We start from the raw sequence: 20,099 nt of genomic DNA on the forward strand, positions 1-20,099 counted from the left end.
GGACAGAGTGCAGTGGTGGCAAGCAGGCACCGGGGGACAGAGAATGGCGGTGGTGGCAAGCATCAGGGGACAGAGGGCGGCAGCAGCATCAGACACCGGCAGCGGCACGCTGCACATCAAAACACCCCCTCATCCCAGCAGCAATGTTCCACTCTGGCCTCCTCCATCACCACCCCTGGTAAGCAATAAGACGCATGGATTATAGGATGCACCACCATTTTATTAAAAAAAAGGTTTTTTTCCTATTTTTCTCCTCAAAATTTGGGGTGCGTCTTATAATCCGGAGCGTCTTATAAAGCGAAAAATACGGTACTTAAAAAAAATGGTTTGTCCCAACTAAATTTCACAGCACTATATGTTTTTGGATATAGATATGTATGGATCTTGTAGATATGGCTTCTTTGGTCCAGACGTCATCTCTCTGCTGTCCAGAATTCCGGAGTGTCTATCAGCCATATCCTCCTCAAACTGAATGTAGACAAATCTGAACTGATCATCTTTCCCCCACCTCACAGATCTTCCTTACCCGACTTATCTATAACAATTGATGACATCACACTCCCCCGTACCAGAGGTCCGCTGCCTCGGAGTAACCCTTGACTCTGCCCTGTCCTTCAAACTGCACACCACCTCATGTCACCTCCAGCTCAAAAATATTTCCAGAATTCGTCCCTTCCTCAACCCTCATTCTACTAAAATGCTTGGACATCCCCTCATCATCTCCCGCCTCGACTATTGCAACATCCTTTTCTGTGGCCTCCCTGCTAACACCCTCGCACCTCTCCAGTCCATCCTTAACTCTGCCGCCCAACTAATTCATCTCTCTCTTCGCTACTCCTCTGTTTCTCCCTACTGCAGATCTCCTCACTGGCTCCCATTCCCTCAGTGTATCCAATTCAAATTACTAATGCTGACCTACAAGGCCATCTATAACCTGTCTCCCCCATATGTCTCTTAACTAATCTCCCGATACCTTCCCTTGCGTAATCTCCGATCCTCTCATGACCTCCTTCTCTCCTCCACACTTATTCGCTCCTCACCCAACCGCCCCCAAGACTTCTCCCGAATAACCCCCATCCTCTGGAATTCTTTGCCCCAACACGTCCGACTATCAACCACAATAGGATCCTTCAGACGGAACCTGAAAACCATCTCTTCAGGAAAGCTTACAGCCCGCAATGATCCCCGCTGCCTCCTCACCACTACTGGAGCTACCTCCTCACCATCACTGGAACTGCTGCAACCCCCCAACCTACTGTCTCCATCCCCACCATCCTGTAGCATATAAGCCCAAAAGGGCAGGGTCCTCTCTCCCCTCTATATCAGTCTGTGATTGTTAGTTTGTTTACTGTAAGTGATATCTGTACTTTGTATGTTACCCCTTCTCATGTACAGCACCATGGAACCAATGGTGCTTTAGAAATAAATAATAATAATAATATGCCTGTGAACGCTGCATTCACAGGAAGCTGCAATCAGCAGGATCAGCACTTGGGAAAAGAATTTTAATAAAGTAAATTAGAAAATAAACCAGGAATAATGTTCTCTAGTTTTTCCCTCTTTATATACTCCCAGAGAAATCCTTCATATTAACATCCCTGATAATATCAATCTGTATGAAAATAGGTTAGACTTTCTTTTTATAGATGCCTTGTTTAACATTTACTGCGGCAAACGATGGGAGTCTTTCTATTCTTTGCAATCACCTAAAAACTTAGATTTCGATCCATCAAACAATTTTCTCAAAAATTTTGGAGTAAAACCATTTGAAATGTCACCATTTTTTTTTTTTTGCTCAACTCATATTTGAGCAAAAATGTTGATACTTTTGGCGTTTTCAGAAATGGGCGAACGGTCAAATTAATTGATATTTATAACTTAAAAGTGCATCTTATTTCCAGTGCTTTCATCCTCAAAACAAGTACAAAGCGCCAGAATAATGCATTTGGGGCCTATGAGTGGACACGACAGTCAATAATCACATCAAGAAAGTCAACTCTAACTCACATCAAACATTTGTGCAGCTTTCTGCATTAGGTCAATCTTCTACAGCATCTTATAGAATATGATTCAAGTGGCCCCAATACATGAGGTCCACTAAGTGCAAATTAGCCATAATGAGGTCCACCAACAGCAAATAAGACAGAATGAGGTCCTCTAACAGTAAATGATCCATAATGAGGTCCACCAACATCAAATAAGGCATAATGAGGTCAACCAACTGCAAACAGACTATAATGAGGTCCACCAACAGCAAATAAGCCATAATGAGGTCCACCAACTGGAAATAAGCCATAATGAGCTCCACCAACAGCAAATAAGCCATAATGAGCTCCAACAGCAAATAAGCTATAATGAGGTCCATCAACTGCAAATAAGCCATAATGAACTCCACCAACAGCACATAAGCCATAATGAGATCCACCAACAGCAAATAAGCCACAATGAGGTCTACCAACAACAAATAAAGGACCTTAACACTTGGAACCTATGACTAACTAGTAGAAGCTACTGATATACTATGTCCTTAACTGTTAATCCTGGAGCATGTTGACAACAAGTGGCCCAAAACTATAATATCTGTCCAGTGCCAGGGCAGTGGAATCGGTAAGCCAAATTACTAACTCTGACTCTTCAATTTCCTTGACTTCCAACTTCAACTCTAACTCCACAACTCCAACTTCAAAGCACTGTCTCACTACTGAGCATGTACATAAAGTGCAGCACAGATACACCTCAACTAAAAACCTAGTTCCTTAGATCAGGAAAAGAACAGACATTTATAGGACATTTTATAATTTTCTCAAATTATTATGAAAACATTTACAGCTCAGACTGCACTGAACTACTGAACCTAATTTATTATATATTTTAGGAGTCATTGTCAGTCCATTCTAAACGGACTCCAACTCTAATACCCTGGTGTCTACTACCAGCTGCTATAAGGGTACGTGCCCACAACATCTTTTTCACATGGTTCCGATGAAAAGCGCTAAATAAAAACTAAAACAAAATTAACATAATGCACAGCAATGTAAAAACCACTTGCTCTGCATATGTTCCGGCTTTTAAGCTTCTTTTAACCATTTTTAGGTTTCTAAAGCCGAAAAGCAGTTAGAAGAAATGACCTGACCATTTTCATTATTTTATACATATAAAAAAAAAATTAAATAAACGACACCAAAGACTACAAAAAAAGATGCTTCCAAAAAACACTGCAAACATATTTCTGAAAAGTCTTCTGCTTGAAAAACTTGTCACCTAAAACAAGCATAACAGATTCTCAAAAAAATGGCAAAGTAAAAAAATTAAATACCAAATTCCCCTTTTTCGTAAAAACAAACTAAAAAAAAGCCAAAACACATAACCATTGTAAAAAGAAAGTTGAGCGTAAAAAAAAAATGTGCCCACAGGAAACAGGTGGATCGATTTCTGGGACTCTAGTCCATCAGTGAGGTAAGTAGTTTCTGGCCAATGGTTGGGAGGCTCGCAAATCTCTTACCTTCTAGGCTGGGGTGACAACATCCATGTATCATGTCGCAATGATGTTGCACCAACCTGAAGTCACGATGGGGATACCGGAAGGTAAGAGATTTGTGAGCTCCCTGTCTACCGGCCAGAGACTACTGACATGGCTGATGGATCGAAGTCCCAGGAATCGATCCGCCCATATATCATGCCCACCCTTCTTGAATGTTGTAAAGTTATACAATTTGTCATGATAGCAATACAACACTGTTATGAATGAGTCACCGGAGGAGGAGAAAACAAAAATACAAGCTAAGTCCAGAAAACCGGAGAGGTTGGTAGCTATCGGATTGCAGACCCCTGATCCTATTCACCACAACTAACAGTAGCTGTGGGGGATTCCTACGGTGCCCTAGACCCCTCGTTACAGCCGGAGAACTACATAAGCCTAAAGAAAGAAAGGGGAAATCTAAACTGCCCCAGAGCAGACCCCAAAGCAATAGACAGCCCCCAACATGTATTGTCGGTGAAAAACAGATGAAAACACAAACACAGACAGAAAGACAGGCTGAGCAAACGATGGGGCCCAACTAACTAGATAGGACAGGACAGAAAAGATGCTGGCTGAAATCCGCAAAAAACCCTACAAAAATGTCCCAACCGTCTGATAGGACAAAAGGCCCTGAAGTCGCTAGACTTCAAAATCACTATATCAGCACTCAGGTATATTCTGAAAACAGAGCAAAGAGATCAACTGATCAGAGACAAAAATGGAATTCAGCCAGTCCCAACCAGGACTGGCTGAATACAAACACTAAGGAAACCAGACAATATCTCATGGAATAATAGCAGGGCAAAAACTTAGCTTTTAGTAGACAGGAACTAAAACTGGATGCCAGAGCTCAGAGCAGAAAGGATCACCAGCAAACCCTGCAGGGCGTCGGCTGCCTTATATCCACTCAGAAATTCCAGATGTCCAATCACACTCCGCCTGTTCAGATGACAGGTTCTTCCCATCCCAATCAATTTCGCTACCTCTCTTCACCAGCAGAGGGAGTTCATCAGACATCAAAGGTGAGGGGGAAAATGAACTCAGAACACAACACAGTCTTGTGACATCTGTAAGAAATGTATCATGGATGCCTATGGGAAGACCGATGACTGGGAACCATTGAAAGCCTTTGTTGTACATATAAGTTTGTGTTTTCGTTTACCATTTTATACCATACATCTCTGGATATAATAGGTTAAAGGGAACCTGGCTGCACATATACAGCCATGCTATTACTTCCATATGTAAAAATGTGCTGCCAATTGCACCATAAGAAAAGGCTCATCTGTCCTGGTGGGCATCTAAGAAAAAGTCCAATAGGCATAATTGGTGCTACTTTCTGCTGGGGTGAGGCCACCACAACCTTCATCGATGGCTGATGAAACTTCTTCTAATGCCTGTCCTGGTCCATCTTCACTAAAGGAGTTATGCCCTAAACTGCACATTTGAAGGGAATCTGAAAGGAGATTCATGGTGTCTAAACCACGGGCAAAATAGGAGCCGGGGATGCCAGCAGGTAGGAGGCGGTTCAGAGATTCAGAGAGTTTCTGTCCAGAAGCAATGGAATATTGACAGCTGCACCAGGGTCATGGAAATGTAATTACTCACCTCTAGTGGTAATTGTATAATTTTTGAGGTCAGATCTCTGGGACCCCAACTGATCATGAGAATTGGGAGTCTGTAGTCCACTATGTGGAGCAAGTGTTAGTGAGCACTTGTCCAAGAAAAGAAAGGAAGGTCCAGCTCCAGAAATTAAAATCCAGGATTTTTATTGAATCATATTTAAAATAAATTCATGGCTGCTTGTGATCAAGTAACGGCAAAATTTACCGCATGGGGATATTCTCCAGATCTCTGTACGCGTTTCGTGCTCGAAATGCGTACAGAGATCTGGAGAATATCCCCATGCGGTAAATTTTGCCGTTACTTGATCACAAGCAGCCATGAATTTATTTTAAATATGATTCAATAAAAATCCTGGATTTTAATTTCTGGAGCTGGACCTTCCTTTCTTTTCTTGGATTCTATTATACGTCCTGGCAGAGACGTGTCCGTGCTCAGAGTCTTTCCAACAGTTCTTATGAACCTATAAAAGATGAGCTGAAATTTATCTTTCTTAGTGAGCACTTGTGACAAGTTGCTCCAAGAACTGTCTATATGAGCAGTGGTCGCACATGCTCATCAATTCGTTGTTCACACAGGGCTCTTTCGGCTTCTTTTTCTGGATAAGTGGTAGTTTCAGCTGCCGAATCCGGCTCAAAAAATCATTCATTTATCATCTTTCCTATGGATAGGTTATTAATGTTATTAATGGGACAACCCTTTTAAGGATTTCCTGCGGCTGTTAACCCTTGCTCTGCTCTAGGTGCTGGATGATAGTGTCTGTAAAACTAGAAATCTCCAAAACTGTGTTTCATAAAGTCAAAATAACGAAGATAAGTCAGTCGAAACTACTGTATGTGTTAGCTGCTATATACCCAACATATAGCTCGGCCTCCATAAAATTAGTAAGAAAGTTATATATTCCACATGGACTTCAGAAAAAAATACTTCCGAACTGTACAGAACATTCTTAAAGAAGAAGAACACGCCATGCATGGGGTCTCAGGGAAATGCAAGCACCATGTACAGTAGAGTCCGTCGGCTCACCTGGCATGCATGGTAGTACCAAACCATTAACGAACATAACTAGGCCTCAAAACTCAATTAATAAGCTACTCAATTGCCTTTTACACATGTGGGGTGACTCAAAGGACACCCCAAGCTTTAAAATTATATTCTCTCAACTTTCCAATCAGAAACACTTTTTATTGTAAATGTAAAGCACGACAAACAGATTGTTTTAGTCCTGTAGTTTAGAACTGGTCTTGAAGGGATTGTCCGTTCATATGGTATTGATGGACCTCTCCATCAAATAGGTCATCAGATCAATTGGGGTCTGACACCTGCACTAGAAATAGGAACTGATCTGCAGTACTCAGCAGCAACCGCTACATGTACAGCTACACACAATGTTAACATCCGTCTGCCGTCGGAGCAGCTAGCAGCTGATCGTGGTGGTGGTCAGATCCCCCATTGATTTGATTATCAGCTATTCTCAGAGTGAATCATACAACCAAAGTAACCCTTTAAATAGGTGCTGTCTGTTTTAGCAAATACTTGTATTCATAATAAAAACCATTACTCCTGAGCATTTTTTCATTAAAACACCACAATGTTCGGCAATTGTGAATAAGTTGACAACAGGATGTTACCATTCTGCTTAATAATAGAACGTGTCCTACACAGATTGATACTGTCGGCTGTAAAAGAGAACAGTTACAATGAGTAATGGTAACCCAGGTCTGAGAAAAGATTATATAAAGTTTTTGTTTGTTTTTCTTTCTTTATAATTGAGGAATAAGAGGTTCTAACCAAAGTTCTAACCAGTTTACAAAACTCCAGGTGGATGACACATTATTGAACCTTTTGTGTTATTTTGAGCAAGATGTGTAATACTGTCTAGAATACCTTAGCAACTGTAGTGTTCTCTATATCGAATATTGTATAAAAAAAAGTAAGAAAAGGATTTCAAAAGATGCAGAATTTAAATTCCTTACAGATCACAAAAACTTCAACCCACAAGCAATTTATGGCCACTCCTTAGCAATGTCCACCATGTATTCACGCTCAGCCCACAGCATCAAGACAGGTCCAGGCACAACACAAGCTGTGCATGCAAGACCAGTTATGGTGGTTGGTTATAAGCAAGCAGCTGGTCAGAGGGGAGGAGGCCACGGTCAAGCATGTTAGCTAGGAAGCAGCGATCTTGCGTTAATGGTTAAGCAGAGAGGAGAGGAAGTACGGAAGAAGACATACCTGGAATGACTGTGGGCTTTGTGGTGGTTTTGAAGTAGAAAAGAGCAGCCTTGGACTTCCCTTGTTGGTTCTCGGCTATGACCACCACCTCGTATTCGGCGTTCCAGTCTAGTGCGCGGAGCATGATGTGATCGCTGTCTGACGCAATCTTCATTTCAGGTTTCCAGTCCATGGAATTTTTCTACGGGAAGTTTAATAATTAGCACAGATTGCAAAGTCTAACTTAGTAACGACTGCACCCATGTATTTTTTGACATGTGCTCATCACACTGTTCAATGACAAAAAAAGATTTTCTTCTGGTTTCAAAAGTAAAGAAACACTTGTATTTTATAACTGCAGCCCAAACCTGACTGTCTTTTAATCTCTGAACTTCTCTTATATACAGTGAACTTATTTCCATATAATTCTGTCTCCTGTTTCCTTCCCTTCAGCCTCTATCTAGATACCAAGCTTTGATTCTGCAAGTTGGTCCTTTGTGCTCTTTCATCAATTCCATGTTGCATGAGCTCAGCATCACAATAACATCTGTTACTATCCATGCTCCTAAATACGCTAAGAGATTTTAAGTATACAACAATATAGATTACAATTGTGTGATAGGAGTTGTGCAATCATCATCATTATCTTTGATAAGAACTTCACATGTAAAGCGCCATGGAATAAATGGCGCTATACAAATGCACAATAATAATAATAATAATAATAATAACTTCCATCTCAATCTGAGGAGAGTTGCAGTGGTGCAATCCATTGAATTTCATCTTACCAGAATTACTGGTGACTGCTTTCAGAGAACATAAAGCCATTTAATTCCCAAGAAGTTACCAAGTGATCTCATGATGTAACGCAAGAGAAGTATACCATGAATTTCCAGAAATAATGAACAATTACATAAAGTAGTTGACTACATTTGCCATATATCGCCTCACTACCCCATTCCTTAAATTTGCCTCCCACTGGCCCCCTCTACTAAGACTGGTGTTCCGGTCCTCCTTTATGCAAGATGGTCACCTCAGAAGCATAGGGAGAAGTGGTAGGTCTGAACTATAAAACAGCAAAGGTAGGGGAGACGTAGTTCAGACTTACTTGGCTTGTGCATCCTATGCCACTGTGACAATCATCTTAGATGCAGGAGTATCAGATTGAATAGGCAACGAAACGATAGATGGCAAAAGTAATAATTCTTCAGTGACAGGGTGAAAGATCATTTTAATTAAACTAATATACAGTATGTTAATTGTGAAATATTTTTGCATGTTCTGATTCTTGTACTCCAAGAAGCTCCATTTCAAATATCATCCCAACACAAGAAGACAGTGGCCTCCAACTTTCCGCATCAGTGACGTGATGAAGGAGGCTGGATGTCTACCTCAGTTGGTTAGTCAAACTAGCCCTCTTCTTCATCAGTTAGTGCCTTATAAAAGAAAGCAGGCTTAGCTAATACAGCCAGAATCCTTCACCTTGACACCAACACAGGAAGTGGAGGGAGCTTTACCCCATGGAGACAACAGTGGGAACGCAGGATGGATATGATGGCAACGATACATATTGCACAATTAGAGTCATTAATTTACATTTGAAACCCAGTGGCATTGGGCATAATTGTTAATGCCTTTGCCTACCACTTGGTCTTTTAGTCATAAGAATAAATGTTCTAGGTATTAACATCACTATACAGAACAGCTATTGGCTCTCAAAGAAGAGACTCCTGTTCCATGGTAGTAATAATAATAATAATCTTTATTTATATAGCACCAACATATTCTGCAACGCTTTACAGTTTAACAGTTTCAAAATACAAGTCATAAGTAACAACGTTAACAATACAATAATTAAAGCAAAATAAGACGACCCTGCTCGTGAGAGCTTACAATCTACAATGAGGTGGGGGAGATACAAAGTACAGGTGGGTATTTACAATGGTGTATTTACAATGATGGTTCAGCCATCTTGAGGGAGTGAGGGATGGATTGAGATAGTGAATGGGCTACACATGCACACTTACACATAGAATGACTTTGATTAGTAAATGAGATAGGCCGCTCTGAACAAATGTGTTTTGAGGGAGCGCCTGAATCTATGCAAACTGTGGATAGTCCTAATTTCTTGGGGTAGAGCATTCCAGAGGATAGGAGCAGCATGGGAGAAGTTTTGGAGTCGGGAGTGGGAGGTGCAGATTAGTGCAGAGGTTAGTCGAAAGTCGTTTGCAGAGCGCAGCGCTCGGTTAGGCCGATAGACAGAAATGAGGGAGGAGATGAAGGGGGGTGCTGCACTGTGGAGAGCTTTGTGGGTGAGAACAAGTACTTTGAATTGGATCCTATAATGACTGGGCAGCCAATGTAAGAACTGGCAAAGAGCAGACGTGTCCGAGTACCGGTTAGCCAGATAGATGACCCTGGCTGCTGCATTAAGTATGGACTGGAGAGGGGATAGTCGAGTAATGGGGAGGCCAATTAATAGAGCGTTGCAGTAATCCAGGCGGGAGTGGATCAATGCTACAGTGAGGGTTTTTGTTGTTTCCATGGTGAGAAAAGGGCGGATTTTAGAGATGTTCTTTAGGTGTAAGTGGCAAGAGCGGGCAAAAGATTGTATATGGGATGTGAAGGAGAGATTGGTGTCAAACATAACACCCAGACAGTGCGCCTGCTGCCGGGGTGTTATTGTGGTGCCCCCCACGGAGAGGGAAATGTCAGATTTAGGGAGGTTAGTAGACGGTGGGAGCAGAAGAAGTTCAGTTTTGGAGAGGTTGAGTTTCAGATAGAGAGTGGACATGATGTTGGAGACTACGGACAGACAGTCACTGGCGTTCTGTAGTACAGTGGAGGTAAGGCCGGGGAATGACGTATATAGTTGTGGATCATCAGCATAAAGATGATACTGAAAGCCAAATCTGCTGATGGTCCGTCCAATTGGGGCTGTGTAGAGAGAGAAGAGAAGGGGGCCAAGGACTGAACCCTGAGGTACCCCGACATCGAGAGGAAGAGGAGATGACGTGGAGCCAAAGAGAACAAAACACTGAAGGAGCGGTCAGAATGATAGGAAGAGAACCAGGAGAGAGCAGTGTCCTTAATGCCTAGTGACTGGAGCCTAGAGAGTAGGAGATGGTGGTCAACAAGGTCGAAAGCTGCAGATAGGTCGAGAAGAATGAGCAGAGAGTGGTCACCGTTACGTTTTGCTGTCAGAAGGTCATTGGTCAATTTGATGAGTGCATTTTCAGTCGAATGTAGGGAGTGGAAGCCGGACTGTTAAGGGTCTAGAAGGGAGTGAGTGTACAGGTAACGGGTAAGGCGGGAGTAAACTAGGCGCTCCAAAATTTTAGAGATGAAGGGGAGATTGGAGACTGGTCTGTAGTTGTTTGTGCACGATAGGTCGAGAGCAGGTTTCTTTAGTAATGGAGTAACGATGGCGTGTTTGAAGGAGGATGGGAAAATGCCCGATGAGAGGGAGAGATTAAAGATTGCAGTTAGGTGAGTTGTGACGACTGGAGAGAGAGACTGGAGGAGATCTGAGGGAATGGGGTCGGTAGTGCATGTGGTCGGACGAGAGGAGTCTGGAGACTTCTTCTTCTGTGATGGGATCAAATGTGGAGAATGAGCCAGGGGAGATGCAGGAAGGGATGGGAGTCACAGTATTTGGTGGTTGGGAGGAGATTATAAATAATGTGCAAATTATCTCAGCCAAACCAGAGACATATCTGCAGACAGAACTATTTTGGGGTTCTATGGTCTTTGTAGCAACCATAATCATTAGACTGATCCTTTAACTTGGTGATCTTTAACTAAGATACTGGTGTGCAAAAACAGCTCCGTCTTGCATTGAAAGTTCATCAGTATTTGAAGATGTAAAACCATGAAAACTGCTTTAATATGCATCTTGGAACTTGTTTGAAGCCATAAGGTATGCATAATTGTTTGGCTTTGTAATTGTCATGATCCAAACCGGGTTAATCCAGTCTCTCCTTTTCCCGGTCTGGTCATTCAAGGGTGAACTTTTCTCTACCTCATTCTGGTTTCAGGTCGGCTATTTCTCTGCGCTGCTTCCTGCAGGCAGTGTCAGGTATACTGTATTTCCTGACTAGGGTTTGAGTAGCTGACTCTGGAGAACCCGTGGTTTGTCCTGCTGCGCTTAGCTGACTTTGCTTGTGTCTGTGTTTTTCATCCCTGCCTGTCCCATCTCTTTGTGTCCTTGTGTGTTTGAATTTCCCGGTACCTGACTATGCTTTGCCTCTGACCTTCTGTCTGATGCTTCTGGTATTTCTGCTTCTGACTGGTACTGACCTTTTTGGCTTACCTGACTCGGTGTTTTGGTATTTCCCTTGGTACCGTGCTACTCTCTGGTATCGACTCGGCTTGTTTGACTATTCTGCTGCCATCTGGTGGTAGCCTCGCTGCAGTGCTGCTGGTCTGCTCTGTGCAGTATTTCAGCCTTCCCTCCACTCTACTGCAATCTTGTGCAGTTTGCATTTACCTGCAGAGCTGCAGCGTGACATTATAACTGTCCGAAGACTTTTTCCTTTTTGCCATGGATCCGCTTTGTACCTTTGCGGTTCAGATGTCAAACTTGACTCAAATAATGCAGGACTTGTCTGTGGAACATACAACTCTGGCTACTTCCCATAATCAACTCCAGAGGGAACTTACTGAGACGGTTAAGTCTATTCAGGGTTCTGTGACACAATTATCCTGTAAGGACTCAGACTCCATAGATATCTCTGTGCACTCTCCTGATCCTACGGTCAGGCTCTCTGATATTTTCTCTGGGGAAAAGGAGAAGTTCTGTACATTCAGAGAGAGTTGTAAGCTGCTTTTTTCTCTTAGACCCAGATCTCCAGGAGATGAGAGTCAATGGGTGGGGATAATTATTTCTTTACACTGAGAGGGTCCTCAAACTTGGACTTTTTCTCTACCTATGACTGGCCCTGAACATGTGTCTGTGGATAACTTCTTTGAAGCTTTAGGACTGATTTATGAAGAACCAGACCGGGTCAGGGTGGCAGAGGACACGATCATGGGTCTCTCCCAGGATAAACTCACTGCCGAATGGTATTGTTTGGAGTTTAGACGGTAGTCCACCGAAGTGTCTTGGGATGACTCTGCGTTAAAATGTCAGTTCAGGACAGGACTGGCAGATTATCTTAAGGACGCGCTGGCTCTCCATCTGCCACCCAACTCCTTGGAGGAGGCCATGACTTAGGCCATTGTATGGATCGGAGGTTGCGGGAGAGAGGAGTAATCCAGCGAGAGGATCCTATACATCTTGTTAAACCCAAAGTTATGCCCTATACGGAACCTACGGAGGTTGGGGCCACTGACCTCAAGGAGAGGGAGAGGAGGCGACGACGTGAAGGGACGTTATGGATTTACTGTGGTAGTCCGGGACATTGGAAAAAGGACTGCTCCTCTTGCCCACTGACTAACAAGCAGCTGAGTCTGGGTGATTGTCGCGGAGGTCACCCAGACTCTGATAGCTTTTTTTTTTCATTCCATAAAATTTTGTTAGAGGTGGAACTTTGTTGTGGGGATTGCTTCACATCCACTACAGCTTTTGTGGACAGTGGATCGTTCATGAACTTTATTGACTCAAGTCTGGTATCCAGGAGTAAGATAGGGACAGTTAGGCTTGAGACCCCAATCCATATCATTGCCATTGATAAGACACCGCTGGCGAAAAATGTTATTAAATTTGTCTCTGAAGAGTTTCTCCTCAACGTGGGGTTCTTGCATCAGGAACAAATGTCATGTTATGTTCTGGATAATCTTCCAGCGAGACTGGTGATGGGATTCCCCTAGTTGCAATTGCATAATCCTGTTATTGACTGGGAATCTCAGGATATTGTGAAATGGGATCCTAATTGTTCAAATGGTTGTCTTTCGACTGTGCTTATGGTGTCTATTAATCTGGAGGGTATTCTGGAGTACCTGAAAGATTTTGATGACATGTTTTCCAAAAAAGGGGCTGAGGTATTGCCACCCCATCGCCCCTATGACTGTACTATTAATCTTATTCCCGGAGCTAAATTGCCCAAGGCCCGATTGTACAATCTTTCCGGCCCAGAACATAATGCTATGAAAAATTATATCTCTGAAAGTTTACGCAAAGGTCACATCCATCCCTCTGTCTCTCTGGTGGCCGCTGGATTCTTTTTGTTAAAAAAAGGATGGTGATTTACGCCCTTGCCTCGAATTTCGGGAACTAAATAAAATTAGGGTGAGAAATACCTACCCCCTCCCACTTATCCCTGATCTGTACAACCAATTATCTGGGGTTAAGTGGTTTTCCAAGTTGGACCTCAAGAAAGCGTATAACCTTATCCGTATTCAGAAGGGGGATGAGTGTAAAACGGCATTTCTTACCTCTGAGAGTCTGTTTGAAAATTTGGTCATGCCCTTTGGTCTTACGAATGTGCCAGGGGTTTTTCAGAATTTCATTAATAATGTATTTTCTGACTTCATTGGGCGCTATATAGTGGTTTATTTAGATGACATGCTTGAATTTTCATCTGACAAAGAATCTCACTTGGGTCATATGCGTGCACTTCTCCAGAGGTTACGGGAGAACTCTCTGTTTGCTAATCCTGAGAAGTGCTTATTTTTTGTCCAAGAGCTGTCCTTTCTGAGATTTATCTGCCAAGGGGTTTTGTATGGACCCTGGAAAGGTACAGAACATTGTTGATTGGGTGCAGCCCAGAGATCTTAAAGGTCTTCAGTGTTTTTTGTGTTTTGACAATTACTATCGCAAATTTATTAAGGGGTTTTCTCAGGTGGTCAAGCCTCTCACTGATCACACTCGTAAGGCGGTTGATCATAAAACTGGTCGGCTCCGGCAATGGTAGCCTTTTCTACATTGAAAAAATGTTTCATGTCTGCTCCTGTATTGGTCCAGCCGGATCCATCTGAACCATTCATTGTTGAGGTGGACATGTCGGAGGTGGGAGTAGGGGCGGTGCTGTCTCAGGGACCCGTCACTTTGACTAATTTAAGACTTTGTGCCTTTTTCTCCAAGAAATTTTCTCCTGCTGAGAGAAATTACGATGTCGGGAATCAAGAATTATTAGCCATAAATCTGGCTTTTGAAGAATGGAGGCACTTTTTGGATGGGGCTGTTCATCGGATTATGGTGTTTATGGACCACAAGAACCTGTCATACATTGAGTGTGCCAAACGTTTGACTCCTAGACAGGCGAGGTGGTTGCTTTTTTTTCCCACGTTTTCATTTTTCCATCACCTTTCGACCTTGCTCCAAGAATGTCAAGTCTGATGCCTTATCTCACAGCTTGGATCCGATGTCACCTCCCGAACCTCCTTCCTCTATTCTACAGCATGGGGTGGTCGTTGCAGGGGTGTCTTCCGAATTGGAGCGGGAAATTTGTGAGGCTCAGTCCTTTGCTCCTTTGTTTTTGCCTGATAACAAGCTCTTCGTCCATGTTCAATATCAGTTGAGGGTGCTCCGGGAGTTCCACGATTCTGCTCTCAGTGGGCACCCTGGAATCTCGGCCACCCAGAGAGCTATTGCTAGACTGTTTTGTGGTCCTCCATGTCTTCTGACATCGCCATGGTTTTGTCTGCTTGTGATACGTGTGCCCGTGCTAAGAACTCCCATAACCGGCTGGCGAATTGGTGCCATTTCCAATTCTGATAGACCTTGGACTCATTTGTCCATGGATTTTATCACTGATCTCCCACCTTCCAATGGAAAAACTGTGGTCTGGGTAGTGGTTGACAGATTTAGCAAACAGGCACATTTTGTACCTTTGGCAGGACTACCCAACGCAGAAACACTATCTAAGTTGTTTATTGAACACATTGTGTGGTTGCATGGCGTGCCTCTGAATTTGGTGTCTGATAGAGGGGTGCAGTTTGTGTACAAATTTTGGAGGGCATTTTGTAAAAGACTGGGTATTAGCCTGACCTTCTCCTCGGCCTACCATCCCGAAACCAACAGTCAGAGAGGACCAATTAGTCACTGGAACAAATTTTGCGGTGTCTTGCCACGTCTCAGCAGGACGATTGGTGCTCCTCGTTGCCCATGGTGGAGTTTGCATTTAATAATCAAGTTAATCAGTCCAATGGCACTTCTCCGTTTTTTTGTAACTACGGTTTTCACCCCCGTTTTGGTGGATTTTCCAGGCTGAAATCGGGGTGTGCAGGGGCTGATTCGGCAGTTCAATGGTTGGGGGAGGTGTGGAGGGAGGTGCAGAAGAACACTGGGGTGGCTCAGGGCAAACAAACCTTTTGCTAATAAGCGACGATCTGTAGGACCTATATTTCTGGTAGGAGATAATGTGTGGTTGTCTACAAAGAACATAAGTCTGAAACTGTTAGGCGTCGGGTTCCGGGCGCTGCACAGTGGGAATCCCGAGCCTTGCCATCTGCGGTCTCCCATTCCACTCTGGCCGCAGTGGAGCCTGCTCAGCAGATTCCACAATCCCGGCGTTCTGCCCACACCAGCATCGTGGGTTCGGTTGCTGCTGCCACCTCTGGTCCAGTTATGGCAATGCAGCCTGTCCAGCAGCAAAAGACTCCAGAGTCTAAGTTCTCTCTTCGCTCCACTGAGCATGCTCAGGAGATGATCTCCCATTGGGGATCGGGAGTCACATGTTCAGGTCCTTCTCCTGTTCCGATTGGTCCACCTGGAGAATCAGAAGGTTCCGGAAGGGCACGGCTATAAAAGGCGCGCATGGCCACCCCGCCATGCTCTATGATAGACTCTGAGGCTAATGCATTTAGTGTATGTGTGATGATGGATGAATAAGCCTGGTGACTGACGCATTATAATTCCCCCCTCCTTGGATATTACGTATGTGTTAGGGTGAGGGATTAGAGTCAGTACGTTAGCTCTACACTGCATAGCGCCGCAGTGTTGCTCCACATCCACCGCTAGCGCCTGGGGCTTCGGCCAGTATAGGCCTCCTTGGCCACTGCTATTGCAGCGTCCGCTAGTTACGCCGTGCGCTTTAGTAGCGTTTTCCAGCCCGGTTATTAGGCTGATTAGTGGCGTCCGTCAGGGCGGATACTGCACACGTTACAGCAGTGGTTCACACCCCGTGATCTGTGAAGTTAACAGGTTGCGGTTGTTCGCCGGTAGGCACGTGTTACGTGAAGTAATGGCGCACGTGTCTGTTAGCACCGGCTCAGTGGTTACGCACCGGTGTCCGGCTTGACTCCTACACGCCTTGTTTAGCAGCAGTTGGTCACCTCTGCACAGTGGGCCCTGAGCTGCGAACGCACCTTATATATTATTTTATCTTTATTATTTGATGCGTTCCACCAGCCCCGTAACAGAAACTTTCTTCCGTTAAGCTGGGTTCCAAGTTTATTGGTCCTTACAAGATCATTGAGGTTGTCAATCCAGTGACCTTTTGCTTACACTTACCTCCGTCGCTTTGTATCTCCAATGTGTTCCATAAGTCCCTGCTTAAGTCATTTGTACCTTCCTCTGCTGGGTCTCCATCCCCTCTGTCTCCTATATTGGTGGATGGTCAGACTGAGTATGAAGTGGAACGGATTGTTGATTCTCGGATGTTTTGCAGTTCGCTTCAGTACTTGGTACATTGGAGGGGTTACGGTCCTGAGGATCGATCTTGGGTCTCAGCGCGATCAGTCCATGCAGATCGGTTGGTCCGAGCTTTTCATGCGCATTATCTGGAGAAACCTGGGGGTCCAGTGGCACCCCCTTGAGAGGAGGGTACTGTCATGATCCAGTCCAGGTTATTCCTGTCTCTCCATTTCCCGGTCTGGTCATTCAGGTGTTAACTTTTCTCTGCCTCATTCTGGTTTCAGGTCGGCTATTTCTCTGCACTTCTTTCTGTAGGCAGTTTGTCCTGCTGCGCTTAGCTGACTTTGCTTGTGTCTGTGTTTTGCATCCCTGCCTGTCCCCTCTCTGTGTGTCCTTGTGTGTTTGGATCCCTGGTGCCCGACTCTGCTTTGCCTCTGACCTGCTCCTGCCTGATGCTTCTGGCATTTCTGCTTCTGACCGGTACTGACCTTTTTAGGCATTCCTCTGACTCTGTGTTTTGGTATTTTCCTTGGTACTGCGCTACTCTCTGGTATCGACTCGGCTTGTTTGACTATTCTGCTGCCACCTGGTGATAGCCTCGCTGCAGTGCTTCTGGTCTGCTCTGTGCAGTATTTCAGTCTTCCCTCCACTCTGCTGCCATCTTGTGGAGTTTGCATTTACTTGCAGAGCTGCAGCGTGACAGTAACAGAATCCGTCAAGGATCATGTTTTAGATGGATCTCTGTGCTCACTGATATACATTGGACCCTTTTAAAGTCAAAGTGCCAAAAATTGCTTAACCGTGCAATGAAAAACAATGGATAATGGACGTTCCTAATGAATATATGACTGGAGTATTATGTCTAAGCTGCCTGCAGATACAGCAGGTGAAATAAGTATTGAACACGTCACCAAATTTCTAAAGGTGCTCTTGACATGAAATTCTCACCAGATGTTGATAACAACCATCTAATCCACACAGGCAAAGAAATTAAACCATACAGTAGATATTCATGAATTAAGCTATGTGTAATAATGAGAAATGACATAGGGAGAAAGTAGTGAATACGCTTTGGTGAAATTTATTTAATACTTTGTACAAAAGCATTTCTGTTGATGACAACTTCAAGACGCTTCCTGTATGGAGAAACTAGTCGCATGCATTGCTTAGGTGTGATTTTGCCCCATTATTCCACACAAATACGATTCAAATCCTGAAGGTCCCACGGGCTCCTTCTATGAACTCTAAGCTTTAGTTCCTTCCATAAATTTTTTTATTAGATTCAGGTCTGGTGATTGGCTGGGTCATTCTTGCAGCTTTATTTTCTTTAATGAAACCAATCAACTGTTTCCTTGGCTGTGTGTTTGCGATCATTGTCTTTGCTGAAATATCCACCCTCATTTCATCTTCCTTATTCTGGTAGATGGCAGCAGATTTTTATCAACAATTTCCTGGTACATTTGTCCATTCATCCTTCCTCAAATTATATGAAGTTTGTCAATGAACTGTGCTGAAAATCAGCCCCAAACTATGGTGTTCCCATCTCCCAACCTCACTATTAGTTTGTTGTTTTAACATATTGTGTATTATGGCATCCAAAAAGTTCAATTTTGGTCTCACCTGACCAGACTATATTCTCCCAGTATTTCACAGACTTGTTTAAATGTTGAGTAAACTTTAAAAGTGCTTGAACGTGCTTTTTGTTCAGCAATTGAGTAGTGCGTGCTGAGCATGCTTACAGGCCATAGAGGTTGATTGCACTACTTATTGTTTTCTTTAAAACAATTGTACCTGCTTAAGACCCCATCTCACATAACAAGATCATTAGCGAGATCGCTGAAACATCACAGATTTTGTGACGCAACAGCGATCTTCCCTGCGATCCCGCTACGGGTGACACATAGCGGCGACCGCCCCCCCGCTGGATATCGCTGATAGTGCTCGAATGCCCTGGGCCATTTTTTGACCGTTGGCGTCCTGCTGGCCAGCATGCATCGCTGTGTTTGACGCCGACGAGTGACCTCGTTGGCGACGCAGAACTCAGGGACGCAGGCGTGAGTCGTCAGAAAAGCTGCTGTGTGACAAGGTACCAACGACCACCGAGGTTATTATACTGATCGCCATATCGTTGCTGCGTCGTTGAAGAGATCTGCCTGTTTGACAGCTTACTAGCGGCCATGTAGTGACGCACCAGGTCGTATTGTTGGCGGGATCGCTGGTGCGTCGCTATGTGAAACGGGACCCTTATTCAAGGTCTTTCTGTAGCTCTCCACAAATGTCCTTGGACCCTTGGACAACTTTTCTGATAAATCTTTTCACTCCTGTCTGAAATCTTGCGGGGAGCACCTGGTCATAGTCAGTTTATAGTGAAATTATGTTCTTTCCACTTCCAGATTATGACCCCAACAGTGCTCACTGAGGCCTTCAGTAGTTTAGAAATTCTTCTGTCAATGCCGTCAATATGTTTTGTAACAATAAGGTTGTGAAGGTCTTGAGACAGCTGACCAGTTTTACCCATCGTGAGATGTGTCTTGCGTGGCACCTTGGTAATGAGACACCTTTTTATAGACAATCAGTTGAACCAGCTGATATTATTATTCACTATGTGGCAGGATGGTTTTCTAATAATTGATAGATTTCAGCTTGTGTCATGAATTTCCAGGGCTTTTTGCACCTCTCGTGCTTCATGTGTTCAGTACTTTTTCCCTTTGTCATTTCTCATTATTACACATATTTTATGGCCATCTATGGTTTGATTTATTTGCCTGTGTGGATTGGATGGGTTGTTACTGACATCTGGTGAGAATTTTATACCAATAGCACCTTTAGAAATATATTTACTTAAAAAATTGGTAACAGACTGAAGAAGCAATTTGAGAGCACCAGATGGTACCTGCTACAAAGCATCAGTGGACACGCATCAATTTAAGGAATCCTTTCAAATGATGACGATTGTAGAAAGGGGGGGGGGGAGGGGGGATTTTGGCATAATGTCATAAATATACTGTAACTGTCTGTACCTTTTCCTTGTTGTTAAAATTGTTAAATTAATAAAAATAGTTTAAAAAAAAAAAATTGGTGACGTGTTTAATACTTTGCTGTATGAGGTGCCATATCCAAATTTCTGAACAAGACCTCTGGGACATAATGCCCATTTTCTCAATGCAAGGTCCAGGTTGCTGCTCTGAGACAGGAACAGTTAGAACTGTGATAACAGTCTATTTT

General features: G+C 43.6%; 1 protein-coding gene across 5 annotated transcripts in view; it reads right to left on the reverse strand.

The window, feature by feature from the left end:
• Positions 1 to 20,099, reverse strand: part of NCAM1 (neural cell adhesion molecule 1) — a 542,627-nt gene that overhangs the window by 45,144 nt on the left and 477,384 nt on the right. For all 5 annotated transcript variants that reach the window (XM_073585308.1, XM_073585309.1, XM_073585307.1 and 2 more), the window contains one exon: positions 7,379 to 7,559. In XM_073585308.1, coding sequence (XP_073441409.1) covers positions 7,379 to 7,559 — 181 coding nt within the window. The remainder of the gene's footprint in view (positions 1 to 7,378; positions 7,560 to 20,099) is intronic.

Source organism: Dendrobates tinctorius, unplaced genomic scaffold, assembly GCF_039654945.1.
Source record: "Dendrobates tinctorius isolate UK_male_01 unplaced genomic scaffold, ASM3965494v1 ptg000086l, whole genome shotgun sequence".
Taxonomy (NCBI): domain Eukaryota; kingdom Metazoa; phylum Chordata; class Amphibia; order Anura; family Dendrobatidae; genus Dendrobates; species Dendrobates tinctorius.